Source organism: Daucus carota, chromosome 2 (genome assembly GCF_001625215.2).
Source record: "Daucus carota subsp. sativus chromosome 2, DH1 v3.0, whole genome shotgun sequence".
Lineage (NCBI taxonomy): Eukaryota > Viridiplantae > Streptophyta > Magnoliopsida > Apiales > Apiaceae > Daucus > Daucus carota.
In genome coordinates this window covers 41465135-41489901 of record NC_030382.2, presented here as the reverse complement: position 1 = coordinate 41489901, position 24767 = coordinate 41465135, and the positions used below count along the sequence as shown (strand labels likewise).

The window sequence follows — 24767 nt, the reverse complement described above, 5'->3', positions numbered from 1 at the left end:
AATAAAAAATCTTCGGCCGTGGTTACAGAACCATATGTTAAGAGAATTCCCGGTTCCTACCTTCTTTCTTTCTGAGCGAGACATCTTTAAATTCGTTATTAGTGTTCTACGTGGCCCGTACAATATAGCCCGTATTTAAAACCCCAATGTATCATAAAAAATTATGATCATAACTAGGCCCGTAAAAAATGTTCCATAATTAGAAGCCCAATACTCCTATAATTATCTTGCAACCACAACCAGGCTCGTCACTTTTTAAAATCAGATACCACACATCTATTGAAGTTGTGGACTCCGTAAAATCATGTCATAATATTCAATAATAATACGGCCCTGACAAGAAAAAACGACAATTTAGAAATTTACCGAGCATGAATAAAATATTACGATATCTGAGATACACTATATTATTTAAGTCATTTTTGTTCAGAACGACATGCAGGCAAAGACGCCATTCTTGTCATATTACTACTTGCTAGTCAAACATAGAGCTCTTTCGCCGTCTCAACTGTTCATAATTACATCATTTTATCCGCTACGAAGTCTACTAAATGCATGGATATAAATAGGCAATTAGTAATATTACTTAGACACCAAACAATTCTCATTTCTCAAACACATTCAATGGAAGCTAACAACGTAATCATCTCTGTTAATGATTTAGGTTTGCCGATTGAGGAATCCGACGACGATCTCTCTCTTCGCGATCTCCAAGTCACCGTTAACTCTGACGCAGGCAGCCCCCGGACTTCCTCTGTTTCGGCTCCCGACATTTTCGAGTTCTTCTCTAGCACCGTCACCGGCCAAGAAACCTCCGAGGCTGCCAATGATATCATCTTCTGCGGTAAATTGATTCCATATAACAACGAAACAGAAATGATTATATCATCTGCACGTACATTTAATTATTTGATCGACAACGAGAGAGATCGCTACTCGCGAGGAAACCGGTCAGAGAATTTTCCCGTACGAAGTGAGCATTCAGTTCATAAGGTGAACATCAGTTCTCTGACTACAATGTCACCTACAGCAAGACGTAGAATGTTTATGTTCGGTCCGGTGAAGTTTAAGCCGGAAATGGAACTTAGTGCTATAAGGGAGAGGCAGAGCCGACGTGCTCCGTCACTCATGTTCCCGGTGAAAGAAGAAAAAATGGAGGTAGGACCTGTAAAGAGCAAGGTCCACTTGACTGATATACTGGCCAAGTCGCTCTGTTACCGTTAACTTAATACAATATAGTGCTAAAAAATTGCACCCGTCTGAATTTATTTGTATGTATAAAGTGATACTTTGTAAACATCGACTGTAAAACTCACGATTTCAAGTGAACAGAAATTTATTTGCTAGTCTGAATAGATATACTCATGAACTGCATTTGTCAAAAATAAAAAAGATCATATAAAAATTCAAACAAATATTCAACAAATTGTCCCGACAGGTACAAATAGTGATTACAGTACGGGTCCAGAAGCAAAACCATTCGTTTACTTTCTTTATATAGCTAAAAGCCTGCATCTTCAAACTATATTAGGTATTGTAGTACATGACAGAAATCTTACCCAGCCTCCACAGGTTGTCTAGAATTCAGGGGTTTCTGATATGCCCTCACTATTGCCATTCCATCCTCTCCATTGTCTTTAACTCGCCATGACCGATTCTTATTTCTCTGAGGCTTCTTGTGTTGTTTATGAGATGGACCTGATGGCTTCTTCTTAGTTAGGGCCTTGGTGGAAGCTAGTCCATTGTCAATGTCGAATGTACTCAGATCATCCAGCACATGCTCCAGACTTGGTCCCTTCCCATCTTCGCCTGTCAGACTTTGATTGTTCTCATCGCCTGATGATTCTTCTTCAGATTCCTCGGGCAAACTGGTTAAGTACGTAGGATCATACAGAACAGCTTCGGCCTCCTCAGCTGACATATCTGGAGGCAATTCATAGTGAGGTAGCTTCCCGTCAATGTAATCCTTCAAAATTATTCGGGCAGCTCTAGTTTCATCTGGTAGTCCACTTGAGGCAACCCAACCACGGGAGGTGCAATATGCCCGTAGAAATTCTGATGCCAGAGGAGGTCGATTTTGAGGTTCATATGTCTTTGGTCTCGGTAAAGATATTTTGTAGACACTCTCGATCACATGCCTGGGAACTCGATTTGCTGCAACCTGTATAGCCTCTCGATGCTCAGTCATGCGGTCAATTGGCAAAACACCAGATGCTATCATCTCATATCTTGAGCTAGTGAAGGATGGGAACACTAATCCAGGGCAATCACACAATGTGAGTTTATCAGATATATTTATTGTTTGGAAATGCTTGGTCTTTCCCGGGGTGTGAGTAACACCTGTCTTTTTCTCACCAACCAAGGCATTAATTGTTGAGCTTTTTCCGACATTTGGATACCCCACAAATCCAACTGTTACACCATCATCTTTCTTAGGAAAACCTCGACCAACTGGAGCCTTCGGCCTCAATTTCTTCATTGCAGCTATCTCCTCAGCTTCAGACTGTAAACGTGCCAATAGCTCCTCACGGCCATATACTCTCGTATCATCATCAACTGATTCATCCTGACCATTTTGCAATTCTGATGAAAAACTTGCTTCCTTCCCATCTACGGCTGCAGCAGCAACTTTCGCTGACCAAAATACAAAAAGAATCCCATGAAGGCGGAAGTATTTCGCCCACTTGTCTCTGCAGTTGTTTAGAGCTAAATAAGTTACAAAACATAACAAAGTTAGTTATCTATATTTAGAGATTTACCATATAGGATACCTGATTGAAAATGGTAAGAGATCTGCCTTGTTAATAAGTAGTAGTGTTTTTTTATCCTCGTCAATTTCTTTTGCATATGCCTGCATTTCACCAAGGTTCACAAAGAAACCTAAGACAGAATAAATCTAAGAAACCTCCGCTATCCACACTCGGACCAAGACAGAACTTTGCCCCACAAAGAAGGATATTTATGTAGGTGTATTAACAGCTTTGTTTAGATCAGGTCTCAAAGAAACAGCTAGCTTTAAGAAAGTCTCTCCAGAAACCTTAATATGATCATCCATAAACACTCTGACACAGATTTATTTTAATAATTATCTATGATAAGAGACTCAATATAACAGGGACTTGGCAACTCTAGTGAGTCTCTAAGTTGTGAAATATTGCCATGGGTAAATTCTAGCAGCAAAATCAAGGTTAGAAGGCATAGTGTACTGTACCCCTGTAGAAAGCACTCTCCCTCTATCCACCATAGTTCTTCCTATGTTTCTATCCTTTCCCTGTTTAATCCAAGTTATATTCTGTTGGATTTAAATCCTGGCAGTGGTAGCACTTCCCACAGTCACTTGAAATTTCCAGCTTACGTTACTATTATATTATTACTGTTGTAATATTCCATATATAACATAACCTCAGCTCTAATCACCAAACTTCCTCTGCCCATTCCAATTCAACCCAGGAGTTTCACATACTACGCTGTCATAGTATTTAATTTCAACTCGGAAAATAGCCATTTTGCAGCAATTTTTATACTATGATTAATTCTATCAGAGTCGGTTAAACAGGTTTAAACTCCTTTGATTATATTAAAATTCATTTAAGGGAACTCTTCAAGATTAACATATCTTTAAAAAAAAAACAACTATTGAGTCTTTAATAAATTACATTTTCCCTGTGTTAACAGAAAATAATCTCCACAAAAAACAAAAAAAATAGATAAATTATGTCAGTGCTGTATGAACTCGATTAACTCATTAATTTACACCATCCCAAGCTCGGGTTGTTACTTTTAGCAACGATCACAATTCACAACTATAATTCAATTCTACAACTTTCTAAAATCAAACACCCTTGTCCCTTCAAGCTTGTTTGGCTCTGTGCAGCCACTAAATCAATGTTAATTTGCTGTTCAACGCTATTGTATATGTCTTACTTTAAAGCTTAGTACTAAAATCTATAACAATTAGGGGCCGTTTGGTTGGGGGTAGTTAACAAAGGGAAAGGGAAACAACCAGTTTCATTCCCTTTGTTGTTGTTTGTTTTACATAAATCGTCATTCCCTTTCCCTTCTTTTAGTTTTAGGTTTACCCCAAATCCCTCATTATCCATTCCCCACCCTCCTTTGGGTATTTCTATTCCCTTTCCTGATTCTTATTTTATTATCATTTATAATTTATTTCAGATGTCATTAACATCAAAAGTAATATGTAAAATATTTTTGAAAATCAAAAATAAATTTTAATTTAATTTTTATATATTAAAAATAATTTTAATATAAAATTAATAATTTTTTTAAATAATTAAATATATCAAATTATGAAATATAAATGAACTATATTATTATATATGTAAATATATTTGAAATTTTTGATATCAAAATATTTGAAAATCAAATATAGGGATAATCATATAATTTTCATTCCGTTTCCGGATCAAAACCAAACAGGTAATACAATTCAGCATCATTCTTTTCCTTTCTTTTCATTTCCCTTTCTGGATTCCATTCCGTTTCCCTGAGTCGAACCAAACGGCCCCTTAGAGTATTTGAAAACATATCATGCCTAATTACTAATCAGGGTGTGAGCTTTGCTAAAAATGAGTTCCCCCTTGGTACTTTTTTATATAATGAGGGGAAAAAACATGTGCATAATAAACTACTAAAATCTCCCACAAGATTATGAACAGAGAAATGGAGCTGTGATACAGCATTTCATTATAAACAAATTACTCTACATATTATAATTCAGGTAATACCTCAAGATCGGGGCATCTATAAAATAGCGGATCTCGTGCATCAACAACCATTACCATCTGCACAGACAAAGAAATTTAGCTTTTACCTTCAAGGGGCATAGAAAATGATAAACATATTATCATCAACTAGCTGAATGGGCATTTTAAACATGTGGCATGTGTTGCTTTACAAGAACAAATTAACTAATTAAGTGATCTGGTAAAGAGTGGGAAGGGTAGGTGTTATGCATTCTAAACAATCTAATCTAAAGAAAGTGCCTGTTTCTCCTTTCTCGTAGGGTTTCTCCGCCTACTTTCATGATGTATCTCCATTTTCTACTTGTTCGTTGATTCTCTATAAATTTCTCAGCTGAAAATATCACTAGAACAAAATTTATGACACAACTTTTGTGAACGTGGTGTTAGATATTAATTTAAATTATATATTTACCACCATGTCAAATCCAAATCTTAGACATGTCGCAATTCTGTCAAATGCTTGTCCAAGGGTAATTGGCACTATTACATTTACAACTAGCAGGCACACCGTCACCCCCAACCAACCAGGTAAGTGGTACATTGACTAAAGGTATGCATATGCTTGTTGACATAAAAAGGCGCGAAGCTCACAATACATTCATGCTTTAATTCTGTGCAAAGTATTTAACTATATCCACCATTATCTCACCAGATCACTGCGTTCAAGTACCCTCCAAAGTTGTCTCCATATGTCCAAGTTCTTTTCAAATGGAGTTAAAACGAGGTTCTCATTCTCCTCAAGTCTGCAGGAAGAAACAGATTCATATTACTCTGATAGTAATGACCAACTGAAGAAGATAATTATGCCATATCAAAATATTACAAAATATGCCATTTTTTATATGACTTTGGGCTATAAAAAATTAGGTCCCATTATTTTTAAAATAAACTAACTTGACCAACAATAAAAATACTCTCCATATGACCCAAAAAAAAAAAAATACTCTCCTAATTTCATGTGTAACTCTAGTATGAAACTCAAATAGATAACAGTACCATCAAAATTTATAAATAAAAGATAGTTTTACAATAAATAATTCAAAGCAACAGCACGAAAAACAGGTAGCATGAAATTGTGAAAATACACATGTAGACACATGATAGTGACCCATGACACAATAATTTTAACCACCACAAGATACGTGATGGATGAAAAACAGACCTTGCAAGGTCTCGTCTCCAAATCAAGAATGCTTGTCTCTCATTAGTATCAAGCTCTTCAATGGTTGTTTCTAAAGTCCATGGTGGCCTGAAGAGAAGTCGTATGTTCATGTTATAAATAAGACAACTGGGTCAATCCGTGACAACATTATGATAAAACACATGCCTGCGTGGAACACGGAGACTGCTGGCATGCAATTCCTGCTCTCTTTCCTGTTGCTCCCTTTTCTGGTCAGGTGTCATTTCAATAGTACTAGAGGTTGAATCCCTGTATCCAAAAGGAATTTACAAAATCATCGCACAGAAAATAAGGTGAACCTTGGGACATGACATAATGCCTTAATATTGTAAAAGCCTTTACAAATAAACGCCCGAAGAATATCAAAACTCAAAGGAGATTATAACATAAACACACTACCGTTCACAAATTTAGAACAGAGGTGCTTAAGATCCAAAACAATCTCAGTCTAGTCAAAATCAGAACAAAATATAAAGCATAAGAACAAAGGAGGCAAACAGTATTTTAAGTGGTGCAAGTCCTGAAAACGCCATAATCTAATTAATCCATGTTTCATAAAAGAAGTTTAAATCAGATATGAAGCATATGCACGTCTACTAAATTACCAGGAAGAGGCTGTGTAGCTGTGTCGTGTGCAAATCATAAGGCTAAAAACAAGATTTAAACATCATCAATTAAATTGAGTCTAATACTCGTATACAGCTTTTCAACTCAACAACACATGGACAAACACCTACATATCAACCAGAAACATCCAGAATTAACAAAATTAATACGAAATAGATGAACTATCACCTAGCATATGCTTAACGAAAACACGATATTTTGATGCACCTCGCCAAAACAATAACTACCTGACCAGTAAAATCAAACAAACCCTACTACACACAATAATAACAAACATATGCTAATAACTGATTCAGTTATTAGAATAACAGATTAACAGAATCAGTTATCTTGTAACTGATTCAGTTACACAACCAAATGAAATTATAATGAATAATTAGGAGACTGAAATGGCACATACATATCAATCTTGGGATTAAGAGAGGCTTTATCATTGGAATAAAGCAGCTCAGCTTCGTCGGCCTGTTCGATAACCGCCTCGATATCGGTAACTTCAGTAACGGATTCGAGGACTTTCTTCTGGAGAGATTTGTAAACTTTGCCCTTATCTTTGGATTGTTGTATCATGTTGTTGTGCTTCTTCACCAGGCTCCTTCCTAGCCCGGTTTTCTCGCTCTTCCCCATCTGCGTGTGTATTGTTGTTGATTTTTTGGGAATTATGGGGATATTTGTTTCAACGGCGGTGGAAAGTGTGAAACCTAAGAAGAATGAAAAGGGAAAGGGAGAATACGAAAATGAATTGTGGTTCTGAGTCGAAGACGTGCGTTAACTCGGTAGGGTTTTGGGTCACAAAATGTAGCAAACGATTAACTTTGAGCGTGTTATTCTCTCTTTTTTTTTTTCTTTTTTTTTTTACAAATTTGAGCGTGTTATTCCGAAAAAGAAAAAAATTAAAAATTGAGCATGTTTATTTTACGGGGCGTATAAGATTGGGATTTTAATGGATTGTTTTTAATCAATGAATTTTAATGGATTGTATGTGATTTTGATTTTGTGCTGATTCTTGAAAAAATGTCGTAGAATTGATAGGATTTAGGTACAATGCTTTAAAATCTCATTGATTTTGATGGGATTTCAAAAAACTTAAAATACACTGAAAAATACCACAAAATCTATCATTTTATGAAATGAAAAAAAATCCATCGGCATTTGAATACCATCAGATTTTAATGGATTTTAAACAATCCCAATTAAATACCATCGGATTTTAAAGCATAATTTAAAATCTCAATTGAATACCACCAGATTTTGTAGCATAATTTGAAATACCAATTGAATACCTCGAAATTTCAATGAATTTCAAACAATCCCAATCGAATATCCTGGATTTCATGAATGCAAAAAAATGTTTTAAAATCCCAATCCAATACACCCCTCTTAAAATCAGGAAACAAAAAAAATCAATTTTGACTGATATATTTATTTTCTGAATTAAATATTTAGAGATTTTTCAATATTGATATTTTATGGTAAATAAGATAAGTCATATGTGTCCTTGCTAATATAATTAAAACTTAAGCTTTATATAATTGAGCTTAGGTAAATATACAAATAAATATATTGCACTTAGATCTCATCAAGTTATATTATTTAATTTGTACATATTTTCATCCATTTAATTTAAACTTAAATAAAAATTTGAGTATATTTGGATTCATTTTGGCATGGAAGGATAATGAATATATGATGTGATAGTTGTATTGTCGATGATATGATTAAATTTCTTAAATTTAAGATTTAAAGACATGATTTATAAAGTAGATCCAGGTCCCTAGTATATATATGTTAGGAACCTGTTAAAAAACACACAGGTTCATGGTCATTGGGTGAATATCCAGTGGTCAGCATTAAAAGAAAGTTTTAGTATGTCCAGCGCTTTTTTACCGCTGGACGGGAAAAACTCATTTTTCATAGGTACAGCGCTTTTTTAGCGTTGGACAGAGTTTCAACAACCGTATCAAATTAGAGAAACATAACCCACACGATGCTTGTATACTCTAAGATTAAGGCCATACATAAGATCAATTGGACCCCCATTTTTCGCTGCAAACTCGCATGCAAGTAGAAACTTAGCAACAGTAGATCATCATTACATGTAAAAACACAATGGATTACCAGTTTACTTGTTTCCAACTAGAATGGAAGGAAACTGACCTGAACTCATCTCTCGCTTACGGAAAAACACTTTATCTCTTGACATTTATGTGAATACTTCTGTCACGGTCCTCGTGCGTTCTTATCGATCTTGTTTATCTTTTCAAGATATTTGATTTAATCTGGGGAAGTGAGTTTAGGGGAACAATTGAATAGTAACTGTCACTTTAATGGCGTTTAATACGGGATACAATTTGATAGACATACGGTTTGGACGATGTTGTTTACAAGCATGTCTATCTAGCAATTCTAGCAATTTTTAACATTACCTTCTTATTTCTACAGTCTATCTGAGCATTATGCTTAGACAATCAATCCATTCCTAATATCACAACAAATTCTCCCAATTTGAAAGGTATCAAGTCGGCGTAAAACTTATTTCCTAAGATCTCAACCTCACAATCAGGACAAACTCGATCAACAGGAATACGATCCTGATTAGCTAGCTCTACATTCATAACCTCATTCAACAACTCAACCGGACAATTCAACTTATCAACAAAAGCTTGATAAAAGAGAATGACGATGCAGCATGACTAATCCTCTTTGAAATTGAATATCATTTTTACTATAATGGGTGTAACAAAATATGATATTTTATTTTACATTTCATTTCATGAGCTGTTGGAATACATACATTTTTGCAAATTTTAATTCCTAAATAAACCAAACCTTGTATTTGCAACTTTAATTAAGAGGTTATAAATATTTTTCTTCTATAGATTAAAACAATTTGAGATTATATATGTTTTTTTTATAATTTTAGGTCAGTAGTTCGTGATTTACATAAAATTTGATACAAACTTGTAATATTCTTTACTGTTGGTGACTGCTTTAACCCCTGTAATATATAGGCTTAAAATCGCCTTCTTCAATGCATTTTACCATTTCTATATTCTAAGTAATACCTTGAGTTAATTTATAGGAGGGTAAATATTGGCCTCACAGTGACCTAGGGAAAAGAATGCAAATAAATTAGTCTGTGATGAATGCAAAGATTGTCTAAGATTATATATATGTTCATTTGTATTGAACTGCAACACTGCACGACATTCAGTACTACATATAGTATCCTATCTATGAATGCTAGAATTAAAATATATTTCTTGAACTAAATAAGAGCGAGTAGTGTGGCTCCAAGTTTACTGTACACATTTGGCTTCATGGTTTTTGATTCCTTCAAGTTTGCAAGAAGTAAATAGATTATCGGCTGTAGGTTTACATAGAATTTCACTTTGGTCAGAGCAGTATTACCTTTAAAAAAATAGTTCACTTAAAGAGAAATGGAGAGAAAAATCATATTGTATATCCATGGTTTGTTATCATCAAACTCTTTTCTGTTCTCATCAATCACTGACTTTTTTACAGTGAAGTTTTGAGAAGTTGCTAGAACTATATTTCCATATCCATTATGGAGGTGATCAAAAGTTTCGAAATTGACTAGAGTTTGTTCATGTTCATATTTAACTGAATACGTTTTCGGAAATGAGTTTTTTTTTTTAAGAAAATGATTTTGCTCCGCACACTGGAGATGGAATAGAATTATTTGGTCTCAGTAGCTGCATGCTCTTCAGAAATCGGGATCATGTGAATCTCCATTTGGAGTCGGAAAAGATAATTACAACTGTAACAAGAAAACAAAACTACGTATTTCTTTATGGCATTAATTAGATTTCTGAGTTTTATATTCTATCATCTATATAGTATCGGCTCTTCTCTTTCTCGCGTCTTAACTATAAGTTATATGTTATTTTGTTCAAGTTTTTCATACTCAAACAAAGGTTATAGCAGATGAAGATGTAATGTTCAAATATTAAAGGATCTGCTTTTTGTGGCTAGTGTATCACCTGAGGCAACTGGTGAAATAGGCTCTGTCATCCCAGAAGAATCATGTCTTGTTCTATATTTTGATGATCATTATTTACCATTTAATCAAAAGACTATATATATTAGAGTTAAGTTCCATATAGTCCACATATTTACTGTAGTACCGTAGACCATGTATGTTCTGCAACTATAGAATGGCATAAAAACATTGCAAAATGTATGAAACTTGTTATTTTGTGAAATACATTCTATAAAAATCACTATTTCATGAAAAATATTGAAAATCATTTATGTTCGACAAGTAGAACACATATGTTCTATAATATGTAAATATGTTCTGCAAACTTAACATGTTTTGCAAAATAATGTGTTTTTCACTATTTAACTTGTAGAATATTTAGGATTGTCAAAATTTTTAACAAAATAATGATGTTTATAGAACATAATTTGCAAAATAACACATTTTGCAATGTGTTTATGTCATTCTATAGTTGCAGAACATACGTGGTCTACGGCTACATTGAACTTTGTTCTACATATATATATATATATATATATATATATATATATATATATGCATATATATATATGCACTTGCTCAAATGAGAACTTTCTTAAAATGAGAACCGTGAGACATTTATGTGAATACTTCTGTCACGGTCCTCGTGCGTTCTTATCGATCTTGTTTATCTTTTCAAGATATTTGATTTAATCTGGGGAAGTGAGTTTAGGGGAACAATTGAATAGTAACTGTCACTTTAATGGCGTTTAATACGGGATACAATTTGATAGACATACGGTTTGGACGATGTTGTTTACAAGCATGTCTATCTAGCAATTTTAATTTAAAATGAAAATGACAGTTGTCGCCCAAATCTGCCCAAATCTACCGCCCACATTACAATTCTAATATAAATCTCTAAGTACTTTGAATTAAGTCTCTAAAGAGCCCAACTCTCTTTTTTTATAAATAAAACTAGTAAGTAAAGCCGCGCTTCACGGCGGCGTTATGAATTTTTCATAAATTTTGATATGAATTAATATTATAATTGTATAAAAGTTATTTTGAATCATGTTCCCGTTAAACATGTCATTAATAAAAAAAATATTATAATTAATATAAAAATTTGTTTAAGTGGCCTTCCTGTCAAACACAATACTAATAAAAAAAATGTTTGAACCGCCCTCCCATCAAAGATAATATTAATAACAAAAAAATTATAATATAGATATTAGTTTGAGTCGCCCTACCGTCAAACACAATACTAATAAAAAATGATTATAATTATAATAAAGTTAAATATTATAGTTGGATAAAAATTATTTTAAGCCGTGATCCCATTTTAATAAAAAATACATTATAACTTAGATAAAAAATTGTTTTTGCCGCTTTTCCGTCAAACATAATACTAATAGAAAATTTGTTAATATTTAGATAAAAATTAATTTAGGCCGCCCTCCCCTGACACACAATACTAATCAAAAATCTTTTTTAGAAATTTTAATACAAATTAATATTATAAATATAATTGGATAAATATATCAAGTTTCATAGATTTTAGCTATTATATTTTTCTTTGAGATTTCTATTTCTTAATTTTTTAGCATTATCTTTCTTTTATTTTAGGATTCCTACTTCTTAACTACTTAAAATTTCATAGATTTTAGCTATTATATTTTCGTTAAAATTTCTATTTCTTAACTACTTAGAATTATATCTCTTTTACGATTACTATAGATTTTAGTTTGAGTCGCCCTACCGTCAAACACAATACTAATAAAATTATTATTATAGTCATGATTAAGTTAAAGATTATATTTGGATAAAAATTATTTTAAGCTGTGGTCCTGTTTTAATAAAAAAAAAATACATTATAACTTAGATAAAAAATTGTTTTTGTCGCTTTCCTGTCAAACATAATACTAATAGAAATTTATTATTATTTCGATAAAAATTAATTTGGGCGGCCCTCCCGTCAAACACAATACTAATCAAGAATCTTTTTTGTAAATTTTAATACAAATTAATATTATAATTATAATTGGATATATATATCCAATTTCATAGATTTTAGCTATTATATTTTTCTTAGAGATTTCTATTTTTTAATTGCTTAGAAATATCTCTCTTTTCTTTTAGGATTCTTATTTCTTAAATACTTAGAATTTCATAGATTTTAACTATTATATTTTCGTTAAAATTCCTATTTCTTAACTACTTAAAATTATATCTCTTTTACGATTATTATTTTTTAGCTACCTTACCTATTTTCTTTCAAAAAATTAGAAAAATTAAACAAAGTTTCTAGAGATTCCGCGTATCCTCTCAAGAATCATTTACATTGTGATGAGATTATAATTATAATTGGATAAATATATCCATTTTCATAGATTTTATTTTTCAATTGCTTAGAATTATTTTTCTTTTCTTCTAAGATTCCTATTTGTTAACTACTTAGAATTTCACAAATTTTAGCTATTATATTTTTGTTAAGATTCCTATTTCTTCACTACTTTGAGTTATATCTCTTTTACTATTACTATTTTTTAGCTATTTTATCTATTTTTACTCAAAAAATTAGAAAAATTAAACGAAAGATAACTTATCGAAAATAAGAATTCTACATATTACCTTGCAAATCTTAAATATAAATTGTATTTTTTCTATTATTGTTAGTTTGAATATATATAGTCCAATATCTTTTAGGATTACTAAATATGAAATAAATTGTATCATATTTAGAACTCAATAAAAAATACTAAATAAAAAAAGAATTGTATCATCTTTAGAACTCAATAAAAAAAGAATTGTATTATTTTTAAAATTCTTAAACCTGATTTTTTGAAATATAATTATAATTTCTATCCAAAATTTAAGAAAAATTAGAAAATTGAATCGAACAATTCTAGAGACGCATGAATCCTTAATTTTTTATACATGTTTGACGCAAATTTATATGATATATTCGGAAAATTTTAATAAAATTAAACTATAAATTCTATTTTCAAATTTAATAAAATAAAATTATAAATTTGGAAACTTTTGAAAATAAGAATTGTGCTTCTTTAATAATTTGTATATTAATGTATAAAAAATATTAAAAATATGAATTGTATTACTTCTATGATTCCTAAATAAGAAAAAAAAAATCTATTACTTTTAAAATCTTTTTTCTAAATTTTAGAGTATTTAGAATCTAATAAGAAGAATCGTATTACTTCTAGAATTTTTGGACATGATTTTTTGAATTATAATTATATTTCTCTCTCCGCACGCATCCTCCTCGATATATTGATGATTGAAGTTAAACATTAAAATGTGTTGTACTCATTTTATTGAAATCGAGAGTTAAATAATAAAATTACATGCCTAAAATAGTAAAGATACACGCAATTTATACATACACCGATACACGAAAAAATGGAATATAAAAAGAAAGGAAAGGTAGTTGAATTGTGTCCTCGATCAAATCAATACATTTTCGTCCCCTTTTCTTCTCCGGTGGACGATCGTTTTGACTCGCCGGCGGCAACGATTTTCTTCAACCTCCATCGGTATACATCCATCTCTCCCTCCCTCCCTCTCTCGTTTTAAATCATAATAATATAACTATTATATCTGTCTGTGTTCTCTCTATACATGACTCAATTGTATTGTGTTATGTGTTTTGTTCATATTTTACGTTATGTTTAAGCTTTTGATGATCGTAATTGAAAAGCTTTGTATGATTGTGTACACCTTTAGTTTCTATTGTGTCGGTGTCAATGAATTATCCCATATGCCGTTGATTATGCAGGTCATCTGAGTGTAATTGTTGTTGTTCGGTTAATCTGTTGAAGATATGTGATATTGTTATGGATTCCTTCTGTATATTATTATAATTCTCGTTGATCTTATAAGTTTGAATGTAATTATTATTCTGCTTTTTGTTCAGTCCCTACCAAATTGTACCTGTTTGTTTATCGTATACAGTTCTGATCTTCCTTCTAACCAGAGCCTTTACATTTATCATAAATTTGAAGGATTCTACTGGATATTTTTGTTAATTGTATACCTAATTTGATTTTCTGATATATTTAAATATTGAAGGTTGCCTTAGCAGCGAAGAACAATTTCTAGTGCATGATTTTTTTGTCACTAACACTTTGGCATAGAGTTGTGATGATGACTTATTACTCGTTTTTTGCGATACTTGATTTTGCTGCTCCTGGGAAATTAATGGGACTATGGCCAGTTATATATTTCTTCATGCACATCAACTGGGCAACTGGTTAAAATATGGTCTCAAGGGTCACTTTACTTGCCCACTGTATTAATCTGTTAGGTCAAAATATCAAACAATTTACACGACGTGGCATGTGTCATATTTTAAAAACAATGCATGTTATCAATATGCTTTTCTTCACGAACCTTCATATTGTATACTGGAAAATAATATATTGTTCATTGACAAGTGTGATTTTCTTTGTAGTTCATAGTATGCATTTAAGTTGATCTAGTTATTTTTTACTCATATATGGTACTGTAATAACTTAAGTATCTTATTCGTGTTAAAAATTGCAGGCCTTGGACTAGATGGATGTTGGGAAATCTTATAAATCATTCACATTATATTGAAGTCGGCATATCTCTTTAGATTTTTATGTGCCGCGTAAGCTATTATGCTTAGGTGGTGAAAAGAAACTGCAAGGTTATTTGGAATGAGTAACCATATTGGTACAAGGACGTGAATGTGTGTCATACATTAAGAAGTGGTATGGTGGGGTAAACTTAGTTTATCTGTAGAAATGTGATACTTCTAATATGTGTTTCATTATGCCAATAATTGATACATTAGATTCTCTCATTAAGATTAGAACATTTTAAGACACCAGTGAACTCAAGTTTTCTAATTAGACAATAATGCAGTGTACTCTCCTGCATTTTACCCAGCAACAGGGAAGATGATGGGAGAAGCGAGTTTTATAGTCTCTCCCGTTTGAATTGGATTATAGATAGTTTTCTAGAAAACTCAATGTGGATTTCTTTTATAGAGAATTAGTCACACTCTGTGCTCAAAAATTATTCGTTTTCTTTTTATTTGACCAAAAATTTATAGTTCATTTGAAATTTAAGTATAAGTACTGATTGGTCCAGGAAACATAAGCCTTGGTGTTGTAAAAGGGAACACAGGGTACACATTGATGTTAGTATCATAGTATCATCAATATTAGATACATGTTGGGTAATACTCACTTGGACTTATTAAACTACGTTCACGGTCTCCAACTTCTCTAGAATTTGGACATTCTTAATCAGATTTCCCTCATCGTCACATCTTTCAAATATTTAATACTTTAGCCGTGCTATAATGATATCACTTGGTATCAAAACCATTTTGCTTTAAATGACATAACATTTCCTCATGTCTTTTATCCCCACTCTTCAAAGGAAACAAAAACTAATGAAAGTCATTAAGGCAGTGATTTAGTTTCATAATCTGAACTCTAAAGGAATTTCTAGACTTTAGCAATCTTTAGGAGACTCTGGTGGGCTTCTATTTGGTCAGTTACATATGTTAATCATAAATGATATTGCATTGCAGGCACTTATTAATCTACGTGAGCTACGGAAGGAGGAGTTTTGCTTTTGAACAAATTCCATAAGTCTATCACGATTGATATACATATGAACAGCTGTAATATTGTAAAATTGTCAATCCCTATGCTGGAAAAGCGTAACATATATATCTCACACTTAATTCCATAAGTGATGTAGGCTGAATATGTCTTATTCCATTGGACCTCATAGTGATGAAATTCAATTTTATCCTAAACCGGGGACTTTATGTGTGAGTAGTAATGTTCCATAGATTCTGATGACGGATATGTCAATATCATAATCCTTTTTGAGGTGATTGGGACCTCTCCATTTTGGCATGCTGTAATATAGTGTTACCACAAGGCCATGGAATTATGTAGTATTCTATCTGACTGATGCTTATTGCAACTTGCTTAAGCAGATGCATGGTTTTCTCTGATACTGTATTTAGTCAACTTGGACTCTCTCCAGAGTCCAGGCGGTCTATGTATTCGTAGAAGTTGACACGTGGATCTCTTTTCATCTTAGAAAGCTTTCACAAAGTTTGTTGCCACACATAATGTGGAAAGGAACCAGGACAAGTTTTAGTGCTCTAAATTATTTATGCCGCAGCAGCAAGTCTACAGTGAGCATGTTTCACTAGTCAAATTAATAATTGGATATCTCCCCAATACGTTAAGTTATAACTGTAGGAGCATTGACGGGAGAGTCATTGCATGTGTGCTCGGTGATGATAGTGAAGCTATGAGAAATTTCCAGTATTCAGAGTTGATAACTGTATAACCAGAATTGACTTATGGATCACTGAAGCACGTACAGTGGGTTAGATGAGTAACACAATATATTCAGTCACTAAAGTGAACATTTAAACAAGGAAGCTTGATATGTCAAAGGTGTCTGCATGGATGACTGGGAAGGAATAGGTGCACAAAAGTGTAAAGAAAAATGTATGGGCTGAGTATTTTTTGTTACTTTTCAGTTTCTATGGAATTTTGTGGATCCAGCAGCTTGTCTCATCTACTGGTTGAATTTATTGTGCTTCAAAGCATTGTGTGTATCAAGGCTCTAATGACATGTGCAGTGACTTGGTTTTTTGTGATTTGGTCATTTAGAGTGGAAGTCCTATCAAGGAGTGTATAGATATATTTCAGGAGGGTTATACTTGAAAATTAGTACTGTTCAATGGAAGACTGTCCAGATGTTATTATTGATCCCCAATGGCAGGTCGAATGAGAAGTGCTATATACTACCATATATTGTATATAGGACACTGCAGAAAGCTTGAATGTGTAGCAGGACTGAGTTGTATTTTTGGTCTTTAATAAAACCTGGATCGGTTTTACAATGTGGTACCATAAAGTTTATTGAGAATTACAGGCCATCAAATTTGAACTTGGCAGGAGAGAATAAAATCTTTGAATCTATGTCCGCTTGTTGTTCAGTGACTGTATGGTATTCTGTTTGCATCAGCTACAATTTTGTTGTAATGCATTTAGTAATTGTAGTGCCTCTGTCCTTATTTATGATTCAAATCTTCTGGCACTCAGGTCTCTGTTCCATGTTGGTTTTCAGATCTCAACTTTTATCTCAGTAAGCAGATTTTTTGTGAAAACCTTTTAGTGCTCTCCTACACGTCAACATTTAGATGGTACATCCGGTAATATCAATTTTCTCTCTACATTCCATGATGTCCAAGTGTTAGCACCTGGTCTGCGTCAAAGTTGTGCTTTCATCAGCTTGTTCTTAAACGAGGCGTAGTCCTTTCCTTTCACCAAATAATCCTATAGTGATATATGTTGGAGCTAGTTTAAAGTGTTACTATTCTTTCTCAGGAACTGTCTTTATAATATCCACCTTCATTGGCGATGTTGGTAGAGTATGTTATTAGTGTTGGGGCATATCGTAGTGAATTTTTGATATAGCTAACAAGAAAAGTTTGTTTTAGAGTCGAAGTTGGAGTGAAAATTTCGAGGGATCTGTAGTCATTTATAATGGACATCAGATTTATTTTCCCCTCAGAAATACATTTATTTATTCCTTTTAAGGACCATACAGATCAGGTAAATTGCTATCTTGGAGATTCTGAAATTGTCTAGCAAATTATAAGCCATTAGTTTCTTTTAAGGTTCCGTTTTTGGTTAGGGTTTTTCTCGATCATTTAAATTAAGAATGTTGATTGAGATATGTAGTATCAATTTTAAGTAGCCAAATTATGAAAATGTAGAGTTGAGAACTGCAAGGAAGATATTATTTTGTAAATATTGTGTTTGATTGTTGCCAATAGTGGTGATTTTGTGGGTGTAATGGCCCCAAATTTTTTGTTTGATGACATATGTAATGGAAGTATTCATCCTTGGTAAATTTTGAGCCCCAGATGTTATGACTGCTTTGGTGTGTTCGTCATTTAGAATTTTACTTATTTGGACTGCTGAGATTCTGGAAAGCCTCTCTTTTATTTGCAGGTTGGACCTTATATTGTGACCACCTGCTGCAATCTCTATTTGTATTTATTCAAACAGATGGGGCATAGACACTTTCCCAACTCATTCAAATTGTTTGGAGACGATCAAAGCCAGAATCAAAGTCATCAGTTAGGGCTCCCTTACAATCCAATGGGTAATGAATTACATACCTTATTACCTTTATTGTTAAGCATATCGAATTTGTAGAAGAAAAGAAAGTAAGAATGGGCATAGTGTTCTGCTATCTCCTTTTCATGTTAAGTGCAATACTTTCCTATGGTGAAGACTGAAGTGCCATATTTGGGTAGAACTTTAGATTTAGAATTGGTATCCTTTTAAAACCTTTATTGTTATTTGCATGGTCTGTTAAATATATAACATATCATATTATGTATTTTAGTAGTTGAATAGGGCATGACAGAAATTTGTTGTCCAATAAGAATTGGTCGATTTGAGTTGTATATCTCTTAAATTCTCTATTGTGAAATCCTTCTATCAGGAGGGCCCTCAGAAACCGGCTCGTTCGTCTTGCCACCAAATAATATGTCAAGTGGTGGAGTACATTATGATCCTCAATGGAACTTGAGAGGCATGGAAAATAATCAGTATGCTTCCTCAAGTCTCAACAGGGAAATACGTTATTTCCCACCAGCATCTCAGCTACAGTCTTATTATCCTTTTCCACACTCCGCAAGTTCCGCAAACTTATGCATTCAGCCACATAATGATATAAGCGGCATGCACCCAAGTTCCTATAACAGACAACTTGAGGATGGTATGTCAAACCCTATAATAGGAAATGAAATGGGGTCACTCAAAAGGAAAAGCGCAGCAGGCCCAGCCTACACGGGAAACTTTGAAATAGGCAGTACAAGCAGATCATTTGAAGCAGGGAGCTCTTCCAGCTCGTATCAGATGCCGCAACAATATTCAATTGCAAATCACCAAGTCTTATCTTCGGGTCCTATCAGCATAGCGGAACACAGAAGTGATGGCCTAACAATTGGTCGTGAAGCATCGTTAAGGAATGTGAGAAGCAGATCTACATTCGATGTTGAACACGCACACCACCCTAGCTATCCGTCTCAGCTTTACAATTCAACAACCTTTCCAAGAAATCCTTCTGTTCAGGTGAAAAATAATGATTCAACTGTTCAATGGGCTCATGGACCTTATCCTGCTTCTGCTCTTGGAAGACCCTCAATAACTCCACCTGGTGACTATTCTTATGGTTTTTGTTGATATTGCTTTCATTAGCATCATTATATTTAACACATTTTTGTTTACAAATATGCAGCTCTTGGTGGCATCCATGGAATGAATCAGTTCTCTGTTGGCGGAGGTCCTGTGAATACTGTAGTTGGCAATTCCTATAATGTTTCAAGTGGATATCCTGTTTCTACTTCACAGAATTCTGGTGGGACCTCTACTCAGGTTTCCAGGGAAAACCACAGTACTCAATTTCGAAGGGCTAGAGCTGTTACGTCAGAGAGTCTGCGTTCGCAGCGGCCAAGTTCAAATTCTAGATATTCAAGGCCTTTCCTGACAAGAGGATGGCGCAACAGTTACAGGAATCGAAGGTCAAGAACAGCTACTCCGCGACTTCAATCAACTTCAAGTGCGGTGGATGCCCGAAATAGAATGGGTAGCCAGGTGGTGGTTTATCTTATATAATTTCATTGTTTGTGTTTAACTAAAGTATTTGAGAGTTTTCAATTTTTTATCATTAGTTACACAAACTTAAATATTGATATCTTGATATTAAATAATATTAGGATGAATATTGTGATTTAGAATTTCTGTTAGCTGATAATATATGGTTTGTTACTCTAGACTGACGAAACTTTATGAATATGGATGAACTTTGTCTGTGGTGTTTCTTTTATAGAATTACACCTGATTGTTGGATGCTGAAAGAATATCGTAATTTTTTCTTGCCTTTTCCTTTTCATGTAATTTTATCATAAAATATATGCTCTTTTCTATCTATTTTGATGTTAGCTTGTAACTATTGTTCCTCCATGATATTGCTTGAGGTTTCTGTAAGCTCTCTCCTGGTCTTAAGACTTTTTGATGGGCAGGATGAATTTTAACAGTTTTGAAGCTGCAACATCTTTATTTTAAGTAATCTAATACTAAGATTGTTATTCTATCTGGCAGCTCACGGACCATGCATCAATTTATAGTGGTTCAAGACGTTCGTATGATCGGTATAGAGACATGAGGCTTGACGTTGACAACATGACTTATGAGGTTGGTGCCGATATTTGATTTGATATTTTTCCTGAATTGATGCTTATTATATACTCTGGGCAGGAACTTCTTGCCCTTGGAGAAAGGATTGGAAATGTCAGCACTGGTTTGTCTGAAGATACGGTCTTTAAGCGTATAACGGAAAAAGTTTACTGTTTGGGAGATCAGAACTATGACGAACAGTGCACTATCTGCCTTGTAAGAATCATATGCACATGCTTTTCTTTATTATCAATATTCCAAGCATTGCTCTTTTTATGGTGATGGTATTGCATATCTTGTTAGCACCTGCAGAATTTTAGCTGCTCAGTCGAGTTGGTCCAACATATAGTGAATTCGTTAGATCTTTTCAACCTGAAACACACACACACATAAACTGATATATATAATATAACTCCTCAAGCTGAATTCGTGTAAATTGCTTTACTCAATGGACAGGACGAGTACAAGATAGATGTAGATACTATTGGGAAATTGAAGAGCTGTGGACATGAATACCATGTAGATTGCATCAAGAAATGGTTAGGGCTGAAGAAGTTCTGCCCCATCTGCAAAGTTGCTGCCTGATAAATTAAATTATTTAAAAGCTCCGGTTATATATGTTTTTTTATAATTCCTCCAACTCCCTCAATTCAATCTTGTACATATATCGTGGGCAAAGTTGGAGACGTTATCTGTAAATAAATCTCAGTTCAATTGTATGTCGTTCATATCTGAATATCTATTCGAGGTTTCATTGCTACCTTGATATATTCACTTGTCGTGTTTGGTTTGGAATTCAGTGCCTAGGAAAGCCTTGGGATATCATCGGACATCGGGTGAAGATCCTTTCGTCTAAAAACCATAATGTCCCGACTAATTTAAATTCTAAGATAAACATTATATGATTATGATTTCAAATTTTAATATTGGATAATAAATTTAATCTGATTTCTTCTTTTTTGAAAGCATTTTAAATCGGCGTTCAATCTCAAATGTTTGAAATGTGTTTTTTTTTCCCGCCAAAGTGTGTGCATATCTTTGTTAAATATCAAAGATCACAAGTTTATGGTTCTCAAATGTTTGAAATGTGTTTTTTTTCCCGCCGAAGTGTGTGCATATCTTTGCGAAATATCAAAGGTCACAAGTTTATGGTTCGTAACTAAACGTTCACTTATCAATTCAAGATTTTTAAAAGATTTATCAAAGATTTTTTGGATAAATTAGATAATTTTAGTCAAAACTAGAACGTAATCAGTAAACCGATGAATTATTTTTAAAATTAGTTGGGAATTTTAGAACAATGCCCACAATCACTTATCCATTTTTTATCAGAAGAAAAAAAAATTGTCAGATGAGAAGTACAATGTCGATAAAGCCATCCATACTAAAATGCACTCTTAAAAAAAAGGGATCTACCGTAAATTTAACATATTCCAGAAAATGTGACTTCTAAAAATTTGAAAAATCCGCAAAATAAATTGTATTGCTCTTCTTTCTTGGTCAAGCAGTGCTGTTCTTTCCCTTCCCTACCACAAGGATGCTATTTTTCATATTTAAAAGAGTACAAAGGAAAAAAACCACAACCGAGCAGCCAAGTTGATAAGCCCTCTCGACCATATATGTGTAAAGGTAGTAAAGTAAAAAAGAAAAGCAGGTTTGGCCCTTGATTTAAAGGTAAATGTTTCTTTACACACCAAAATAAAAAAGCTGTATGTATGCAGGCAAAAAAAAAGGCTGAGCTGAAATTTATGTCCATACAATTTGTGAATATGATAAGAAAAGAAAAAAACATATTTTCTTCTAGTAAAGCTGGTTTCTTCTATCATGCCACCATCTCCACCTGCAAAGCAAAGAATAATCATCTTTCCCATTCATAACCACAGAAAAATGACTAAACCGTGTGCTAATTGTAGTTACTTTTTCAATAAAGAGCCTGCTTCAGGTTCTTGAGGCTTAAAAAGTATTTTGCAAAAACAGAGTGAAATAATTACTTGAAACTATTTTAACAGGGGGATGACTTACCAGTGAAAATCCCATCTGGGATGGACTTTAGACATCCGATTTTCGCCATATGGGTAATCGCTTTCGGCCCTTTTAGTATTCTGGAATGCGCAACATCCAATTGAGTAGATGCCAATCAGGAGGACAATCATGACAATATTCAGGACAGAGAGCTTGTGCCAGTCTAATTTTACACTCTCAAGAACTCCGGCTTTGCATGAATCGCAGTCGTAGCACAACAAATTTGGTGCATTATTCCAGTGATAACAATCTTCATCCTGAGCTAACATTGTCCCTGCGTAATTGCATGTAGTTGGTGGCTTGCAACAACCAGACTGCACAAAGAATCACATGATTAACACTACAACTATATATGTAGTCTCAAAATGAAAGATATTTTCAACTAACTAATCCGCAACATTTAACTCTAACATAATAATGCTTAATCAAAAAATAAATTAAATACTGAGAATAAAAGAAATCATGAATTATTTTTATCTCAAGTAGTTCTGGAATATCATCAATTGATTTTAGCGAATATTTCATATAGGTAATTGCATGGATGAAATGATTACCTGAACAGGAGACATATCTCTGGTAAGATAGTCAATAGGAGTCCAGTAAGAAATTTGGGCACATGTTTTTGAACCCAAAAGGCAATTTTTGATGGTCATCCAATACTGAGGATCCTTAATTCTTTTCTTAAACCAGGGAGAGTAATCTTCAAGATGATACTCCTTATAAACCCTACCAGGAACTTCCACTCCATGTCCTCGGCTGGTGACCACAAAACCAAAAAGAGTTAAGCCTAACAAAGTCCCTATAAGGAACAACATGACAACTAAATACACCCAAAGTGCCCATGCAACATTAAAGCAAGCTCCAATGAATCCAGCAAGCGAAATAATGAGAATTACAAAGCCGATTACTAGAAGCGGCGTTTGAAGAAAACTCTCGCATGTTGTTTTGCTCCTAGCCATCCATAAACCTCCTCCAATAATCGGTATCGATGCTAAGAGAGTGAAAAGGTTCAAGAACCCTATCACTGTATTACTAAACCTATACATGTCTTTGTTTTTTTGTGTTTGAGTTTGTGTTAGTGTGGAGGGAAGGTTATATTAGCTTTGTGATATTTTCTTCCACTTTATCCATAATGGTGAGAATTGAGATGAGATGGTGGTTTTCTTGTTGTAGTTGTTTATTGTACTAAGTATTCTAAAAGATTGAAGAATTAGTTCTATATTTCATTCAACTTTAATTGCTTTTCCTTAGAATAGGGTATCAAGAACTTTTATTTTGCAGGGTGAGAAAATGACATAATTGTACTTCTTAGCTATTAAGGAACTCATTTCAAATTTTATTTACATTACTCCTCTGGATTTGTGGCATTGGCCACACCAGACATTTTACTTTTTCTGCAGAAAAGTAAAGAGAGACATCCATGCTTGATCTAGAAGGACAATCAACATCTATTATGAGAATCATATATGGGAATATAACATCTTCTTATAAAAATGTAGGGCATCTATGAAGACCTGCAAGCAAAGAATATGCATGCAATGGGCAGAATTGGTAAAAGCATCAAACTAATGGTGCAACTTTCTCTGGGAATGGAGCCCTATATGCTTTTTTCTTAAGCATGATCAAAGCAAGAGTTAGGATTATCTTTGAGTGGTGTTGGAAAAATGGAATACTTTGATCTTTATTAATTTCTGATCTTTATCTCTTTGCTTAAATAGTTCTTTATTCCTTTATTTATTTTATTCCCTTTACAGTGGCCACTAGTCTGCTGGTACATCATAGCTTGACCACCCTCTGTTTGATGACCCTTCTGCCTCTAGAATAGAAATATTGTAAAATTATTTTAACTTATTCTTTTTAGATAGATTAAGTTGTATACAAAAGAACGTATCTTTTTCATTAAGCTCTAAAAAGAC

General features: G+C 33.4%; 3 protein-coding genes across 5 annotated transcripts; 1 reads left to right on the top strand and 2 right to left on the bottom strand.

The window, feature by feature from the left end:
- Positions 1-1370: 1370 nt before the first annotated feature.
- LOC108209077 (GTPase LSG1-2) lies at positions 1371-7360 on the bottom strand. Its single transcript, XM_017379806.2, has 7 exons — positions 6971-7360; positions 6091-6192; positions 5926-6012; positions 5413-5506; positions 4746-4802; positions 2772-2851; positions 1371-2690 (listed from the first exon to the last, which is right to left on the bottom strand). The coding sequence occupies exons 1-7, from the start codon at positions 7192-7194 to the stop codon at positions 1556-1558; spliced, it is 1779 nt and encodes a 592-aa protein (XP_017235295.1). The 5' UTR covers positions 7195-7360; the 3' UTR covers positions 1371-1555.
- Positions 7361-13967: 6607 nt separating this feature from the next.
- Positions 13968-21603, top strand: LOC108209391 (uncharacterized). 3 transcript variants are annotated; one of them, XM_064087572.1, is made up of 9 exons: positions 13968-14106; positions 15116-15306; positions 16137-17079; positions 18595-18748; positions 19094-19810; positions 19892-20247; positions 20755-20847; positions 20911-21045; positions 21286-21603. In XM_064087572.1, exons 4-9 carry the CDS (start codon positions 18652-18654, stop codon positions 21412-21414), a joined length of 1527 nt encoding a protein of 508 aa, XP_063943642.1. In that variant the 5' UTR covers positions 13968-14106; positions 15116-15306; positions 16137-17079; positions 18595-18651; the 3' UTR covers positions 21415-21603. The 3 variants fall into 3 exon arrangements, with proteins under 3 accessions (XP_063943642.1, XP_017235757.1, XP_063943641.1); XM_017380268.2 differs by lacking the exon at positions 16137-17079; XM_064087571.1 differs by lacking the exons at positions 13968-14106; positions 15116-15306; positions 16137-17079 and adding an exon at positions 17675-17780.
- Positions 21604-22467: 864 nt separating this feature from the next.
- On the bottom strand, positions 22468-23897 carry LOC108205987 (tetraspanin-6). The gene is made up of 3 exons (XM_017376133.2): positions 23406-23897; positions 22852-23165; positions 22468-22669 (listed from the first exon to the last, which is right to left on the bottom strand). The coding sequence occupies exons 1-3, from the start codon at positions 23895-23897 to the stop codon at positions 22630-22632; spliced, it is 846 nt and encodes a 281-aa protein (XP_017231622.1). The 3' UTR covers positions 22468-22629.
- Between the last annotated feature and the right edge of the window lie 870 nt (positions 23898-24767).

Coding starts and splice junctions, on each gene's coding strand:
- LOC108209391 (XM_064087571.1), top strand. Junction 18,749..19,093: donor GCTCCCTTACAATCCAATGG/GTAATGAATTAC, acceptor TCCTTCTATCAG/GAGGGCCCTCAGAAACCGGC. Junction 20,248..20,754: donor GAAATAGAATGGGTAGCCAG/GTGGTGGTTTAT, acceptor TCTATCTGGCAG/CTCACGGACCATGCATCAAT.
- LOC108205987 (XM_017376133.2), bottom strand. CDS start 23,897: ATGTATAGGTTTAGTAATACAGTGATAGGGTTCTTGAACCTTTTCACT. Junction 23,166..23,405: donor GAGATATGTCTCCTGTTCAG/GTAATCATTTCA, acceptor TTCTTTGTGCAG/TCTGGTTGTTGCAAGCCACC. Junction 22,670..22,851: donor CCCAGATGGGATTTTCACTG/GTAAGTCATCCC, acceptor TTTGCTTTGCAG/GTGGAGATGGTGGCATGATA.
- LOC108209077 (XM_017379806.2), bottom strand. CDS start 7,194: ATGGGGAAGAGCGAGAAAACCGGGCTAGGAAGGAGCCTGGTGAAGAAG. Junction 4,803..5,412: donor TACTTGAACGCAGTGATCTG/GTGAGATAATGG, acceptor TTGTCTGTGCAG/ATGGTAATGGTTGTTGATGC. Junction 2,691..2,771: donor CTCTTACCATTTTCAATCAG/GTATCCTATATG, acceptor AAACAACTGCAG/AGACAAGTGGGCGAAATACT.